Source organism: Mustelus asterias, chromosome 7 (genome assembly GCF_964213995.1).
Source record: "Mustelus asterias chromosome 7, sMusAst1.hap1.1, whole genome shotgun sequence".
Lineage (NCBI taxonomy): Eukaryota > Metazoa > Chordata > Chondrichthyes > Carcharhiniformes > Triakidae > Mustelus > Mustelus asterias.
Window position 1 is genome coordinate 84,300,942 of NC_135807.1, and position 13,827 is coordinate 84,314,768.

The 13,827-nt window shown below is 40.3% G+C and overlaps 1 protein-coding gene across 2 annotated transcripts in view; it reads left to right on the plus strand.

Moving 5' to 3' along the window:
• Window positions 1-10,517, plus strand: part of zc2hc1a (zinc finger, C2HC-type containing 1A) — an 87,239-nt gene extending 76,722 nt beyond the window's left edge. For both annotated transcript variants that reach the window (XM_078216352.1, XM_078216353.1), the window contains 2 exons: window positions 4,723-4,836; window positions 6,209-10,517. In XM_078216352.1, coding sequence (XP_078072478.1) covers window positions 4,723-4,836; window positions 6,209-6,377 — 283 coding nt within the window. In that variant the 3' untranslated portion in view covers window positions 6,378-10,517. The remainder of the gene's footprint in view (window positions 1-4,722; window positions 4,837-6,208) is intronic.
• The last annotated feature ends 3,310 nt before the right edge of the window (window positions 10,518-13,827 follow it).

Sequence of the window (13,827 nt, forward strand, 5' to 3'; positions counted from 1 at the left end):
TCTGACTGCATGGGAACAGTGGTTACGAGTGATTTCTGACTGCCTTTCCCATGGCCACCTGTTAGGATTCCAGATCATCTTATCTGGTTGAAGGTTTTGAGTATTCATTAAGCTGTCTGAGTTTGCTAGCTTTGTCCTTGGCTTATGAATTTTTTATTCGTAAGGACTGTCTGGAATCCATGAATTCTGTGAGTGTATTGTTATAAAGAATGTGGTTCACTTTACTGGACTATTTTCCCATGATGCCTTAGAACTCTGTGATTAACACACTTTTCAGAAATACATGTTTAAATTCTCTGACTGTGGTTATATGTGTTTCTATGCAGACAGTACTTCTGTAAAATATATGTAAAAGACAGTCAGTGATTCTTATCCTAAATTAATCCACTCTGTTTTAATAGACTTTATTAGTGTTTTAATCCCAGAGTATTTTGAATCTCTCTAACGGCCACCTTAAACATTCACTCTCTCCACCACTAACGCAGAGACAAGAGTGACATTTATGTGCTGGGCTTCTCCATCATTAAGGATATTTGTGGAACCTCCTCCTCCATAAGTTGTTTAATTGCCCACCACCATTCAATCGGATTTACTGGTTGTGGGATTGCTTAGATCTTGTCACTGTGTTAGTGGTGAAGAGAGTGAATACAAAATGCACAGCAGCAACTCGCCAACCTTCCTTCAACGGCACCTTTCAAACCAATGACCTCTACCACCTAGAAGGACAAAGGCAGCAAACATGTGGGGACACCATCACCTGCAAGTTCCCTCCGAAGTCTCACACCGCCCTGGCTTGAAACTATATCACTGTTCCATCAATCACTGTCGCCGGGTCAAAATTCCTGAACTCCTCCCTTCCTATCAGTACTATGCAATCCATCTGGTGCAGGTACACCCAGTGATTCAAGAAGGCAGCTCACCACCACCTGCTCAATAGCCTTTAGACTTGAGCAACAGATGCTGCCTAGCCAGCAACACTGCATCCAAAGAGAGAATAAATAAAACAGAAACTTCATCTTCCATGAACCAGTCTAAGGCTGTGTTTTGCAATTCAATATTAAATAATATTCCTTGATATATTTAAGACCTGTAATCCTGGTACAGTTTTATTAATACAGTTATATGCATTTACTGTGTCCATTCTACCACTCAAGTGACTTTAAATCACTGAAATTAACTTTTCAAAAAACTATGCAGAATTATATACTAGTTCCATTGGTGTGCGATAGTCTGTTTCCTGAAGTTAATTATTTTGTATTTAAATTTTAATAGATTATCAGTATTTCTGTACTTAAAATAAAAGCTTAATTTTAAGAGTCTCCTCAAAAGCCAAAGGAAACTCGCCATGATGATGAGTTCAGTTTGGTGGCACCACCAGTTTTTGAAACCAGTGCAAAAGATTATAGAAAATTAATTCATGGTGGAAAAATCTGCATGACCTGGCGGAAGCTCTATTCCATCACATGATGAGTCTAATACTTGGGTAGTTAATTAAATATTGATGTTTTAGAAGATAGACTCAAGGATACCTTGTTTGTACAGTGCTGTGCACAGTTGACTTCCTGTTATGCAGATGTTTATTTTGAGCACTAAAATACAGTGAGGGCGAATCTCCCAAAAAAATTCTAAGTACTGAATTCGCGGGAAAACTGGAGTAACTCCCACCGATTTTTTTTTTTAAGCGTGATTTTCAGAATGAATCTCCCACACTCTGAGCATTGCAGAGTGCCCTAGTGGGATTCACTCTGAAAATCAGTGGACGGGACCTATTCCCGCTAGAGAGGCCGGCAGCATAGCACTGAGCGGGCCACTGCGCATGCGCCAATCTGGAGATCAGCGCATGTGCAGTGGCCCGATATTGACAGCCTCCAGATTGCTGGCCAGCCCAGTGCCCCTGCATCACTGCCCCTCCACTGGAGCAGCTCAGCGGGCTGGGAGAATTGCCCCCTGTATCTTTAAGCCATTAAACGTTGAATGCTCTTAATGTTTTGATGGGGAAAAAAACCTGAATTTTCTCAAACTCTTGCTTTTGTATGACATGCAACAGTTTAGCAATGGGAAATTTGTTACTGAATCATAGTGAATACAAATTTAATGTTTACTTTTTTCATTTCCAGCTTGGTGCTAAATATAAAAGTCAACAAATCATTGTCTATTTTTGAATTAATCAAGTGTCAAAAAAAATATTTTCTGTCGTCTTTACAAAGAACAATACAGCACAGGAACAGGCCCTTCGGCCCTCCAAGCCCATGCCGCTCCCTGGTCCAAACTAGACCATTCTTTTGTATCCCTCCATTCCCACTCCGTTCATATGGCTATCTAGATAAGTCTTAAACGTTCCCAGTGTGTCCGCCTCCACCACCTTGCCTGGCAGCACATTCCAGGCCCCCACCACCCTCTGTGTAAAATATGTCCTTCTGATATCTGTGTTAAACCTCCCCCCCTTCACCTTGAACCTATGACCCCTCGTGAACGTCACCACCGACCTGGGGAAAAGCTTCCCACCGTTCACCTTATCTATGCCTTTCATAATTTTATACACCTCTATTAAGTCTCCCCTCATCCTCCGTCTTTCCAGGGAGAACAACCCCAGTTTACCCAATCTCTCCTCATAACTAAGCCCCTCCATACCAGGCAACATCCTGGTAAACCTCCTCTGTACTGTCTCCAAAGCCTCCACGTCTTTCTGGTAGTGTGGCGACCAGAACTGGGCGCAGTATTCCAAATGGGGCCGAACCAACGTTCTATACATCTGCAACATCAGACCCCAACTTTTATACTCTGTGCCCTGTCCTATCAAGGCAAGCATGCCATATGCCTTCTTCGCCACCACCTCCACCTGTGACGTCACCTTCAAGGATCTGTGGACTTGCACACCCAGGTCCCTCTGCGTATCTACACCCTTTATGGTTCTGCCATTTATCGTATAGCTCCTCCCTACATTATTTCTACCAAAATGCATCACTTCGCATTTATCAGGATTGAACTCCATCTGCCATTTCTTTGTCCAAATTTCCAGCCTATCCATATCCTTCTGTAGCCTCTGACAATGCTCCTCACTCCTATGCTCCTATCTGCAAGTCCTGCCAATTTTGTGTCGTCCGCAAACTTACTGATCACCCCAATTACACCACCTTCCAGATCGTTTATATAAATCACAAACAGCAGAGGTCCCAATACAGAGCCCTGCGGAACACCACTAGTCACAGGCCTCCAGCCGGAAAAAGACCCTTCCACTACCACCCTCTGCTTTTCTGTGACCAAGCCAGTTCTCCACCCATCTAGCCACCTCCCCCTTTATCCCACGAGATCCAACCTTTTTCACCAACCTACCATGAGGGACTTTGTCAAACGCTTTACTAAAGTCCATATAGACGACATCCACGGCCCTTCCCTCGTCACCCATTCTAGTCACTTCTTCAAAAAACTCCACCAGGTTAGTGAGGCATGACCTCCCACTCACAAAACCATGCTGACTATCGTTAATGTGTTTATTCCTTTCTAAATGCGTATACATCCTATCTCTAAGTATCTTCTCCAACAACCTCTCCACCATGGGCGTCAAGCTCACCGGCCTATAATTACCCGGGTTATCCTTCCTACCCTTCTTAAATAACGGGCCCACATTAGCTATCCTCCAATCCTCTGGGACCTCACCTGTGTCCAGTGACGAGACAAAGATTTGCGTCAGAGGCCCAGCGATTTCATCTCTCGTCTCCCTGAGCAGCCTTGGATAGATTCCATCAGGCCCTGGGGATTTGTCAGTCTTTATAATTCTCTAACAAACCTAACACTTCCTCCCTTGTAATGGAGATTTTCTCCAACGGTTCAACACTCCCCTCCGAGACACTCCCAGTCAACACGTCCCTCTCCTTTGTGAATACCAACGATTTCTTGTGCTCTTCGGGATAAAGTATGTTTAATACTGGGGAATTAAATATTGTTCCATTCCAGGCATTCAATGCAAGCATGAACCATTCCAAAAAAACAACTCCTTGGATGTTGTCGAGCAATACGCCAGTCCTATAGCCTCTCTTTGGTCTTGGTAGCTTTTTCTTTAATCCTAATTCCCTTCTCAGCCATGCTCCTTTTAACATCCTTACCTCCCAACAAATGCGCATCTGCCTAATAACATACTTTACTATGGTATTGCACATTATATTTTTCCCTCCATTTAACTTGAACTGGATTAGTTCTGATTTTTATATTTGTCACTTTGTTTTGGATTCCTGTCCTCAAAGGACTCTGCCTCTAACTAGGAAAAGATCTTTCACAGCCATGTACTTTGTAATTAATGTCTTGTGAGATAAATGGGTATTTGCAACTCTGGTTGCCAAACTGGGAATCTGGTCTGCACCCTCTCCTTTCCTTCTCTATGAAAAGTATGCTTTGTCTGTATAGTGCACAAGAAACAATACTTTTCACTGTATACCAATACATGTAACAAATCAAATCAAAATCATTTACACAGCACTTTTATTTGTCAATCTCAATTCCAGCATGTCCTTACTGGAGCTAAAATGCCAGTTTACTGTGCATTGTAGAGATTGTTAACTCTTGTCCTGAAAATTCTTGGGGTTGAGGTTTGATGGAAAGCCTGCAACATCAGTGTATACCTTGAATGTTACATATATTGATAAAAATAGAAGTCTGCTATGTTTCAAACATGTTATTCATAAATAATTGAGTTCATCTTTTTTGGTATTTACATTTCATTTTCAGGGGTTTGTCCAGTACCATCAGGTCTCGAACACAAACACCTCCCAGTGGAACTAGGAATGTTGCTGCAACAATTTCTGCAAACAAAAAGACCTACAATGCTGAAAATTATATGAGGTAATATTGTATCTGTAACTTGAAAGGAAGGAAACTTTAATTCAACTATTTTACTCATTTTTATTTTAGAATGAAGTACACGAGAACCATAAGATCACTACAGTCCAGGAGGAGGCCATTCTGTCCATCAAGTATGCACTGACGCTCTGAAAGAACATCTTACCCAGGCCCCCACTTTCCCCCTCCCCATCCTATCCCCTAAATCCCACACATTTACCACGGCCAATCCGCCTGACCGACATAAAACTAAAGGGCAATTTAGCATGGCCAATCAACCTAACCCACAGATCTTTGGTCTGTGGGCGGAAACCAGAGCACCCAGAGGAAACACACAGACAGGGGGAGAATGTGCAAACTCCACACAGTCACCCAAGGCTGAATTCCAGCCCCAGGTTCCTGGCGCTATGAGGCAGTAGAGCTAACCACTGTACCACCATGCTGCCCACTTTCAGTTCATAGTTTTTACTTGGACTTCAACTTGAAGTTAGTCATATACGATTTCCCTCTCGTAAACATGTTGACTCAGCCTGATTGCATTGAGATTTTCGTAGTGCTCGCTATATCCACAATATTAGATTCCAGCAATTTCGCTATGACAGATGTTAGGCTAACTGGCCCATAGTTTCTTGCTTTCTTGTCACCCTCCTTTCTTGAATAGAAGAGTCGCATTCACTATTTTCCAATCTGACGGAACATTTCCAGAATCCAGTGAATTTTGGAAAATTAAAACCAATGCATCTACTATCTCAGCAGTTACTTTTTTTAAGACCCGAGGATGAAGTCCATCAGGACCTGAGGACTTGTCAGCTTTTGATTCTAATAATTTCCTTTCCCTAATGATTGTATTTGTTTTGAGTTCCTCCCTCCCGATTCACAATTATTTCTGGAATGTTATTTGTATTGTTTATAATGAAGACAGATGTAAAGTATCTGATCAGTTTATCTGCTATTTCCTTATTTTCCATTACTCAATCACAGACACACAATATATTAAAGGTGCTCTATAAATACATGTTGTTGCATGTGTTACCATTAAGACCGCCTGCTATTGATATGTGATTACACCAGTGAAGTTTGAGTGTGATTTAAGGTGTAACTGTGCCTCAGATTCTTGAAAAATAAATTCAGATTAATTCAGAAGCAAAATGCTAGAAATCTGAAACAACGAAAATACTCTGCAAGTCAAGCAGCATAGGTGGAGAGAGAGTTAAAGATTCCCTTCACAGATGCTGCCTGACCTGCTGAGTATTTACAGCATTTTCTGTTTTTTAATTTAGTCATACTGAATATTTTGAAATATTTTAGAAATCTTTCTTTTTGCTGAAGCTTAAATTCCTGCCATTTCACAATAAGTTGTGCTTTTCTTTTGCAGGAATAGTGTGAAATCTGGTATAGACATGAGTGATGGAATCACGAAAGGCAGTGTCAGAAATTCAGCTGGTCAACAACTGCCAAGATTTTGTCATGAATGTGGAACCAAGTATCCTGTGGAGTGTGCAAAGTTCTGTTGTGAATGTGGAGTGAGAAGGATGACCCTTTGATCATGCAGTATAAATATATCAAGGAGAACATGCTGATGCAATTTTCAAAACTCATCACACCTGAGCACTGTACTGCTTAATATTACCAGGTTTAAGCAACTGTTAGTCGAAAATTCACACACAACAGTAAATCCATTTTGCAAAAGAAAAATACTTTAATTTCTGAATTTTATGCTGTACAATGTAGCAACCGTGAAATAGTGTGGAACACTAATTTTATTATGAATGATTCATTTCTGCGTTGTTTACAAATACCAGTCAGATTATAGCAGAGTTCTTGGATTTCTTTACAGCTTGATTGCTCTAAAATTGCAGTCAGTTTGGTGCCTTTATCATGAATCATATAAGGTGGGAGAGGCAAAGCACGTGGTCAGTAAGTGTTTACTGCGTGTAATACAGAGAAAATTCCTCTAGGCAGGTAAAAGCTAGATTCAGCATCTTTGTGTCTGGCGATTTGAATAATAATAGTATAATGAAGAAATGAAACAATTTACTTGGAAGATAAAGCTTTCCCAACCACTGAGCTTTCATCCAAATGTAACAACAAATCTGCCATTCATTGAGTACAAAATTAATTTGTGAACAAAAATGGAAATATTATACTGGACAATGAAAAATTAAAACTGAATATAACCATGAACATAACAGAAGATAAATGGAGTTAACTGAGCTCCTTCCAAATTATGTTTGAAATCAAATAAAAGAACACAAAGAACAGTACAGCACAGGAAACAGGCCCTTCGGCCCTCCAAGCCTGTGCCGCTCCTTGGTCCAACTAGACCAATCGTTTGTATCCCTCTATTCCCAGGCTGCTCATGTGACTATCCAGGTTAGTCTTAAATGATGTCAGCGTGCCTGCCTCCACCACCGTACTTGGCAGCGCATTCCAGGCCCCCACCACCCTCTGTAAAAAAAATCCCTCTAATATCTGAGTTATACTTCGCCCCTCTCACCTTGAGCCCGTGACCCCTCGTGAATAATTCAACAAGTTTAAATGTTACCTCATGTATCTATTCATTAATTTAAATCTAGTGTACAGCGTCAATTTTTCGTACAGAACGATTGAAAAACAAACTTGTTGCAGAAAATTATGCATATACAAAATGATTGGAGTTTGAAGTATGTGGAAGTTACTTGTATAAAGCTAATTATGTTGGTAAATGTCCACAGCTGGCCTTTTTTTTTGTTGAGAAATATTTTGTCACGTTGTAGTGTATCTAAACTACTGATTTGTTTTTGTAATGGTTTGAAATGATAAAGAATTTAGGCGGTATACAGTTAATGAAAGTACTTGATAGTATTTTTCCGATTATTGTGACAACTCAGGAGTATAACAGAAGTCAAGGGTCATCCAGACGCGAAACATTGGCTCTGTTCTCCCTCCACAGATGCTGTAAGACTTGCTGAGATTTTCCAGTGTTTTCTGTTTTTTGTTTCAGATTCTGCAGTAATTTACTTTTATTTTACTATAACAGAAGAGTGTATTTATCTCAAAAGATAAACTGCATTATACAGATATAGGTTTACAGTGCTGAAAATTTGACATTTACTCACTGATGCTGTTGAGTCACAGTTCTTTTGTATTGTAATTTAATCTGAAGCTTTGAGTTACTTTTCAATGGTCTGTTAGTAGCTATGCGTGCCTGTGTTTATTTCACGTGTAAAAAATACTTCATGTGAATCATTTGTTTCTAATGGGCAAAGTAAATCCAATGATCTGTGGATTTTCTTGAATAAAATAAAAGGTAAGACATTTTTTCTGAAACTCTTAAACTTTGTTGACTTTTCCCACATTGGCTTCCTTTTATGCAGATATTTACTATTAAGGATTTGCATGCTTCTTCATTAAGTTAATATCCAAAAATTAAAAGTTACATTCAAAAGGAAGGGATGAGCTGATATTTTCGTGTAGCGCAATTAGTTAAGATGACTTTGTCTCTGTGGTATCGCGCTCTGCTCTGAATCAGAAAGTTGTGGGTTCACCCATCACTCCCAAGATTTGAAGAAGTAATCTAGGCTGTCAAGTCATCACTATCCTTGAGGGAATGATCCACTCTGATGTTCTGTGCCATCGTTTGCACAAGACATTAAATCAAAGACCTGTCTGCATCCTCAGGCTAAAATAAAAGATCCCGGCTGTGATTTTTCCAGCAGTGTCGTGCCTGGCACACAACCCGTTAGAGCAGAATGGGGCCGAAGGATCGTGGGGGAGTGGTTTAGCGTGTTCTGCGCTGGTGCCAAACCTCGTCGATATCTTCCCACCCACCACTCCCAAATGAAATCTGGTTCCCACCCTGGGCGGGACTATATCTGAAAAGTATTTTGTTGCCTATGAGCACATCTAGGATTGTGGGAAGTGAATTATTTTATTCTTTAATGGAAAAAGAATTCAGTAATGTAATCGTTGGTAAATACCCCACAGTTCTGTCAGTAGAATCATTAAATGATGGCCTGGGAGTTGCACAATGAACTTCTAGTAAAGAATGCATAATATATTTTCAGGAAATTCATTCCTCTATTTTATGTAGTTTATAAGGGCAGAGGAAAGAATTTAAATATTCATATGTTGCTATTACATGGCGTAATCTTGTGTTTCTGTTAAGCAGGGACAGAATTTGAGTCATGATAAAGCTATTTGCACAAAGATATCTTTGCAATTTCTCAATTGCCAGGGGGGAGAAAAACTCAGCTATTTAAATGCTGAATCTTGAACATTTCTGAAAGTTATAATTTGCTTATGTTCTCTTAACATGGTAATTAATCTTATATCTAAAAACTTGTAAATTGTACACTGCTAGCATTTTTAAGTTGATCAAAATAACGTGTTTTAAATCCCTAGGATATCGTTTTATCAATTATTAAATCCATGTTTTGGAAAGTCACCTGGCCACAAAAGAGAGAAAGAAAGTAGAGGGTTTGTGTGATAAATTCCAGAATGTGTTCTTGGGCTTGATATTAATATCCATAAAACAGTTTCATTGCGTTTAGGTCGGAGATTAATATTTCAAAAGTCTGAAATCAGTCACCCTTCTCTCGGGATGAAAATTTAATATTTCAGTGAGGCTGTCAGACTAATTTAACCTGCTTTGCTCGTTTGACAGTGACCAACTAGATTTTCCATGCTGAAGGGAGCTGAGGAAAGTTTCAGGAAGAAATGTCTTTACTGTATTTGGAGCAGGAATACCAACCTTACTCACTCCTTCCCCTTCCCCTGCAAGGATTGGATATTCCTACACTCCTATTTATACAGCAAACATGACGTGCATCGATCAGTGCCTCTGCTATCTCCCTAATTTCCTTGAATATGTAAGTGGGTTAATACCACCCAGGCCTATGGCTTTATGGTCTTAAAAGTGCTAATTATCAATTATTTTCTCTCTCTATCCAAACTACATTATTAACTTATTCTCTAATAAAGTATCTGTTGTTATCTTTGGTAAAAATGAGGTGAAGTAAATGTTCAATACTTCTACCATTTTCTTTTCTTGTTATTACAAGACCTTAAGAAATTAAATTAACCTCCGTCACATGTTTGGGAATGTCACAAACTACAACCTGGTCCTATGTGCCCAGGTTTAGAAGAGGGAATGTACTTGAACAGTTTAGATGTAAGAACTTTACACAGATAGAGTCATAAAATTATAGAAACCCCGCAGTGTAGAAAGAGGCCATTCGGCCCTTCGAGTCTGCACCAACTCTCTGACAAAGCAAAGTACCTAGACCCTATCCCATAACCCCACATATTTATCCCACTAATCACCCTAACCTACATATCTTGGGCCACTAAGGAGCAATTTAGCATGGCCAATGCTCTTAACTTGCACATCTTTGGATGGTATTAATCAATTGAATGGACTGCCAAGGAGCCAATAAAAACGGATAATGTGGCAAAGTTAATGTAGGGAAAAAATAGTGTGGTTGGATAGTATTTGAGGGAGTGGTCATCTATTTAGTTTTTGGTACTGTCAGAGTAACTACAGACTATACTCCGCTATGTAACCTTTAAACTTTCTTGTATAAATTATTTTACATGACTGTGTGGAGTTTGGATGTTCTCTCTGTGTCTGCATGAGTTACCTTCTACAGTTACGAAGATGTGCAGGTTAGGTGGATTGGCCATGCAAAATTGACCGTAGTGTCAGGGGGATTAGCAGAGTAAATATGTGGGGTTATGGGAATAGGGCCTGGGTGGGATTGTGGTCAGTGCAGACTCGATGGGTCGAATGGCCTCCTGCACTGCAGGGATTCTATAAATGACCAACTATCATCAAATTTGAACCGCTTAAAAGAGACGTGTCAAATTTTTCTCCCCTTCTTTCACTTCACTCTTCCATCCAAAAAAGACAAAAGTACTTTGTTGACTGGTATTCTGATATTGGACTATTTATTACTTATTTTGGTACAGAATTACTATTCTTGCATGAATTCATGCAGTGAAGACAGCATTAATCAAGAATACCTTCGCCATGTAGTTTTGTCATGTTTCTATATTTTACTGCAGTAAAATTATGTACTTATTTTTCCACAATCCACACACTACATTTAGCCATGCTAAAATACTTTGAGAAATTCAACATTATTTCTGGATTTCAATGAGCAGGTGGAAGAAGAGGCTTGTAACTTCAGAGGGAAGGTGGAGGTGCAGAGCTTTCAGCTATCATTTGATTTATTATTGTCACATGTATTAGTGTACAGTGAAAAGTATTGTTTCTTGCACGCTATACAGACAAAGCATATCATACATAGAGAAGGAAAGCAGAGAGTGCAATATATAGTGCTAGTCATAGCTAGGGTGTAGAGAAAGATCAACTTAGTAAGAGGTAGGTTCATTCAAAAGTCTGATGGCAGCAGGGAAGAAGCTGTTCTTGAGTTAGTTGGTATGTGTCCTCAGAATTTTGTATCTTTTTCCCGACGGAACAAGGTGAGAGTATGTCCGGGGTATGTGGGGGCCTTGATTATGCTGGCTGCTTTTCCGAGGCTGCGGAAAGTATGAACAGTCAATGAGTGGGAGGCTGGCTTTGGTGTTGGACTGGGCATCATTCACAACCCTTTGTGGTTTTTTGTGTTCTTGGACAGAGCAGGAGCCATACCAAGCTGTGATACAACCAGAAAGAATGCTTTCTATGGTGCAACTGTAAACGTTGCTGAGAGTCGTAGCAGGCATGCCAAATTCCTTAGCCTCCTGAGAAAGTCGAGGCATTGGTGGGCTTTCTTAACTATAGCGTCAGCATGGAGGAATCAGAACAGGTTGTTGATCTGGAGAAACTTGAAGTTCTCTACCATTTCCACTTCGTCCCCATTGATGTTAGACGGGGGCATGTCCTCCACTATGCTTCCTGAAGTCAATGACTATCTCCTTTGTTTTGTTGTCATCGAGGGAGAGATTATTGTCATCACATCAGTTTACCAGATTCTCGATCTCTTTCCTGTATTCCGTCTCATCATTGTTTGAGATCCGATCCACTACAGTGATGTCATCAGCAAACTTGAAAATTGAGTTGGAGGGGAATTTGGCCAAACAGTCATAGGTATATAAGGAGTACAGTAGAGGGCAGAAAACACTACCTTGTGGGGCACTGGTGTTGAGGATGATTGTGGAGGAGAGTTGTTGCTTATCGTTGCTCTTTGTGGTTTGTGGGTTAGGAAGTCTAGGATCCAGTCACAGAGGGAGGAACTGAGCCCCAGGCCACGGAGTACATTTTGTTGTGTTGCTACTGCAATCATCATTTTCTTTACATTAAGAAATCTAAATACAACACCACAATAATAAGGTTGTAAATGTACTTTAAAGAAAAACACTATTTCTACTTTTCCCCCTCCCAGTCTCAGAAAATTCCTACCATAAGCCCCCAATTTAAATAGAGAAAAATGGGGTGGGGCCTGAGGCAGCCAAGACGCCCATCTCAAAATGTTGCCTTTAACTGAGCATCCTGGAAGGGTCTGACCTATACCAGATGATAACCAGTCAAGACTACCATTCTGGGGATGTAAAGGTGCCTGGAGGCCGTGGGGGGTTGAGGGCCAAGGCTGGGCATTACACGTTGGCACCCTGGCAGTGCCATGGAACACTGAGTTTCTCACTGGTGGGCACTGCTGGGGATTGCCCTCCTTCATTTGTGGGGCATGGTGACCACAGTGAGTTGCCCCCAAAGCTTGTGAGGAAAGGTGCTCCACAGCTGGAGGGGGTTGGGAAGAGTCCATTATTTTTGCAGTAATGGGTGCCCTGATCTCTGCCTGAATTTTCTTTTGACAATGTGTCAGAAGATCTGGTGAGAAAACCTGGTTGTGTTTCTGGAAAAACACACTAGTTCTTAGTCAGAAACTGACACTCGCATTTTCTTTGGAAAATTCCACCCATGGTATTTGTAAGTGGATATAGGTATGTCAAGTGGTTAGGCCAAAATCTGGCAGATGGAGTATAATGTGGGAAAATGTAAAGCTGTTCACTTTGGCAGGAAGAATAAAATAGCAGGGTATTACTTAAATGGAGAACAACTGCAGAACGCTGAGGTGCACAGAGATTTTAGGTGTTCTTGGGCAAGAGTGGAGCACATATTCAAGAAAGCTAATGGAATATTATCCTTTATTATGAGAGAAATTAAACACGAAAGTAACAATTTTATGCTTTAGTTATACAGGGCATTGGTGAGACCACATCTCGAATACTGTATGCAGTATTGGTCTCCTTATTCAAGGAAGGATGTATGTGTGGGAAACGGTTCAGAGGAGGCATACTAAATCCTGGAATGAGCAAGTTTTCTTGAGAGGATAGGTTGGAAAGGCTGGGCTTGTTTCCACTAGAGTTTAGAAGAGTGAGGGGTAAAAAGTACATGGGACCCTTAGTTTTGTATATAGAGGCACAATACAAAAATAAAGTTCAGGTTGTAGAAGACCACAGATTGCTTTAGCAATTTTGGGCACTTCATTATCAGGGTTTTTGTTTTGTTCTTTCATGGGATGTGGATGTCTCCAGCTGGTCCAGCATTTATTGTCCATCCCTAATTAAAGCAATAGAAAAGAGAGCTTCACTAGAATGTAATTGATGCTGAGAGGTTACATTTACAAAGAAAGACTTGGGGACTTATCAGTGCAGTTGAGAAGCCCAAGTGATTTGATGTATTAAATTATAAAGGATACAATAAAGTGGGGAGCAATAGATTACCTCCAAGCGTCAGCAAGATGACCGTGAGGATGCAAATTTAGGGTAATCACAAGAAGTGTGGGGGGAGAAAATAGTTAAACTGTTGCATAGAATTTGCACTTTCTGCCATAAATCATTTGTAAAGAGTAGTCCATTAACTATATTAAAAGGGAATAGAAGATTACTCGAATAAAGAGAAATATTAAACAGTATGGTGGATGGGGAAAGAACAAAAGACTAGATGATTCTTGAAAAACACTGCTGCACTCAATGGGTGTAACAAACGATTTCTGTAATCTATAATTCTTT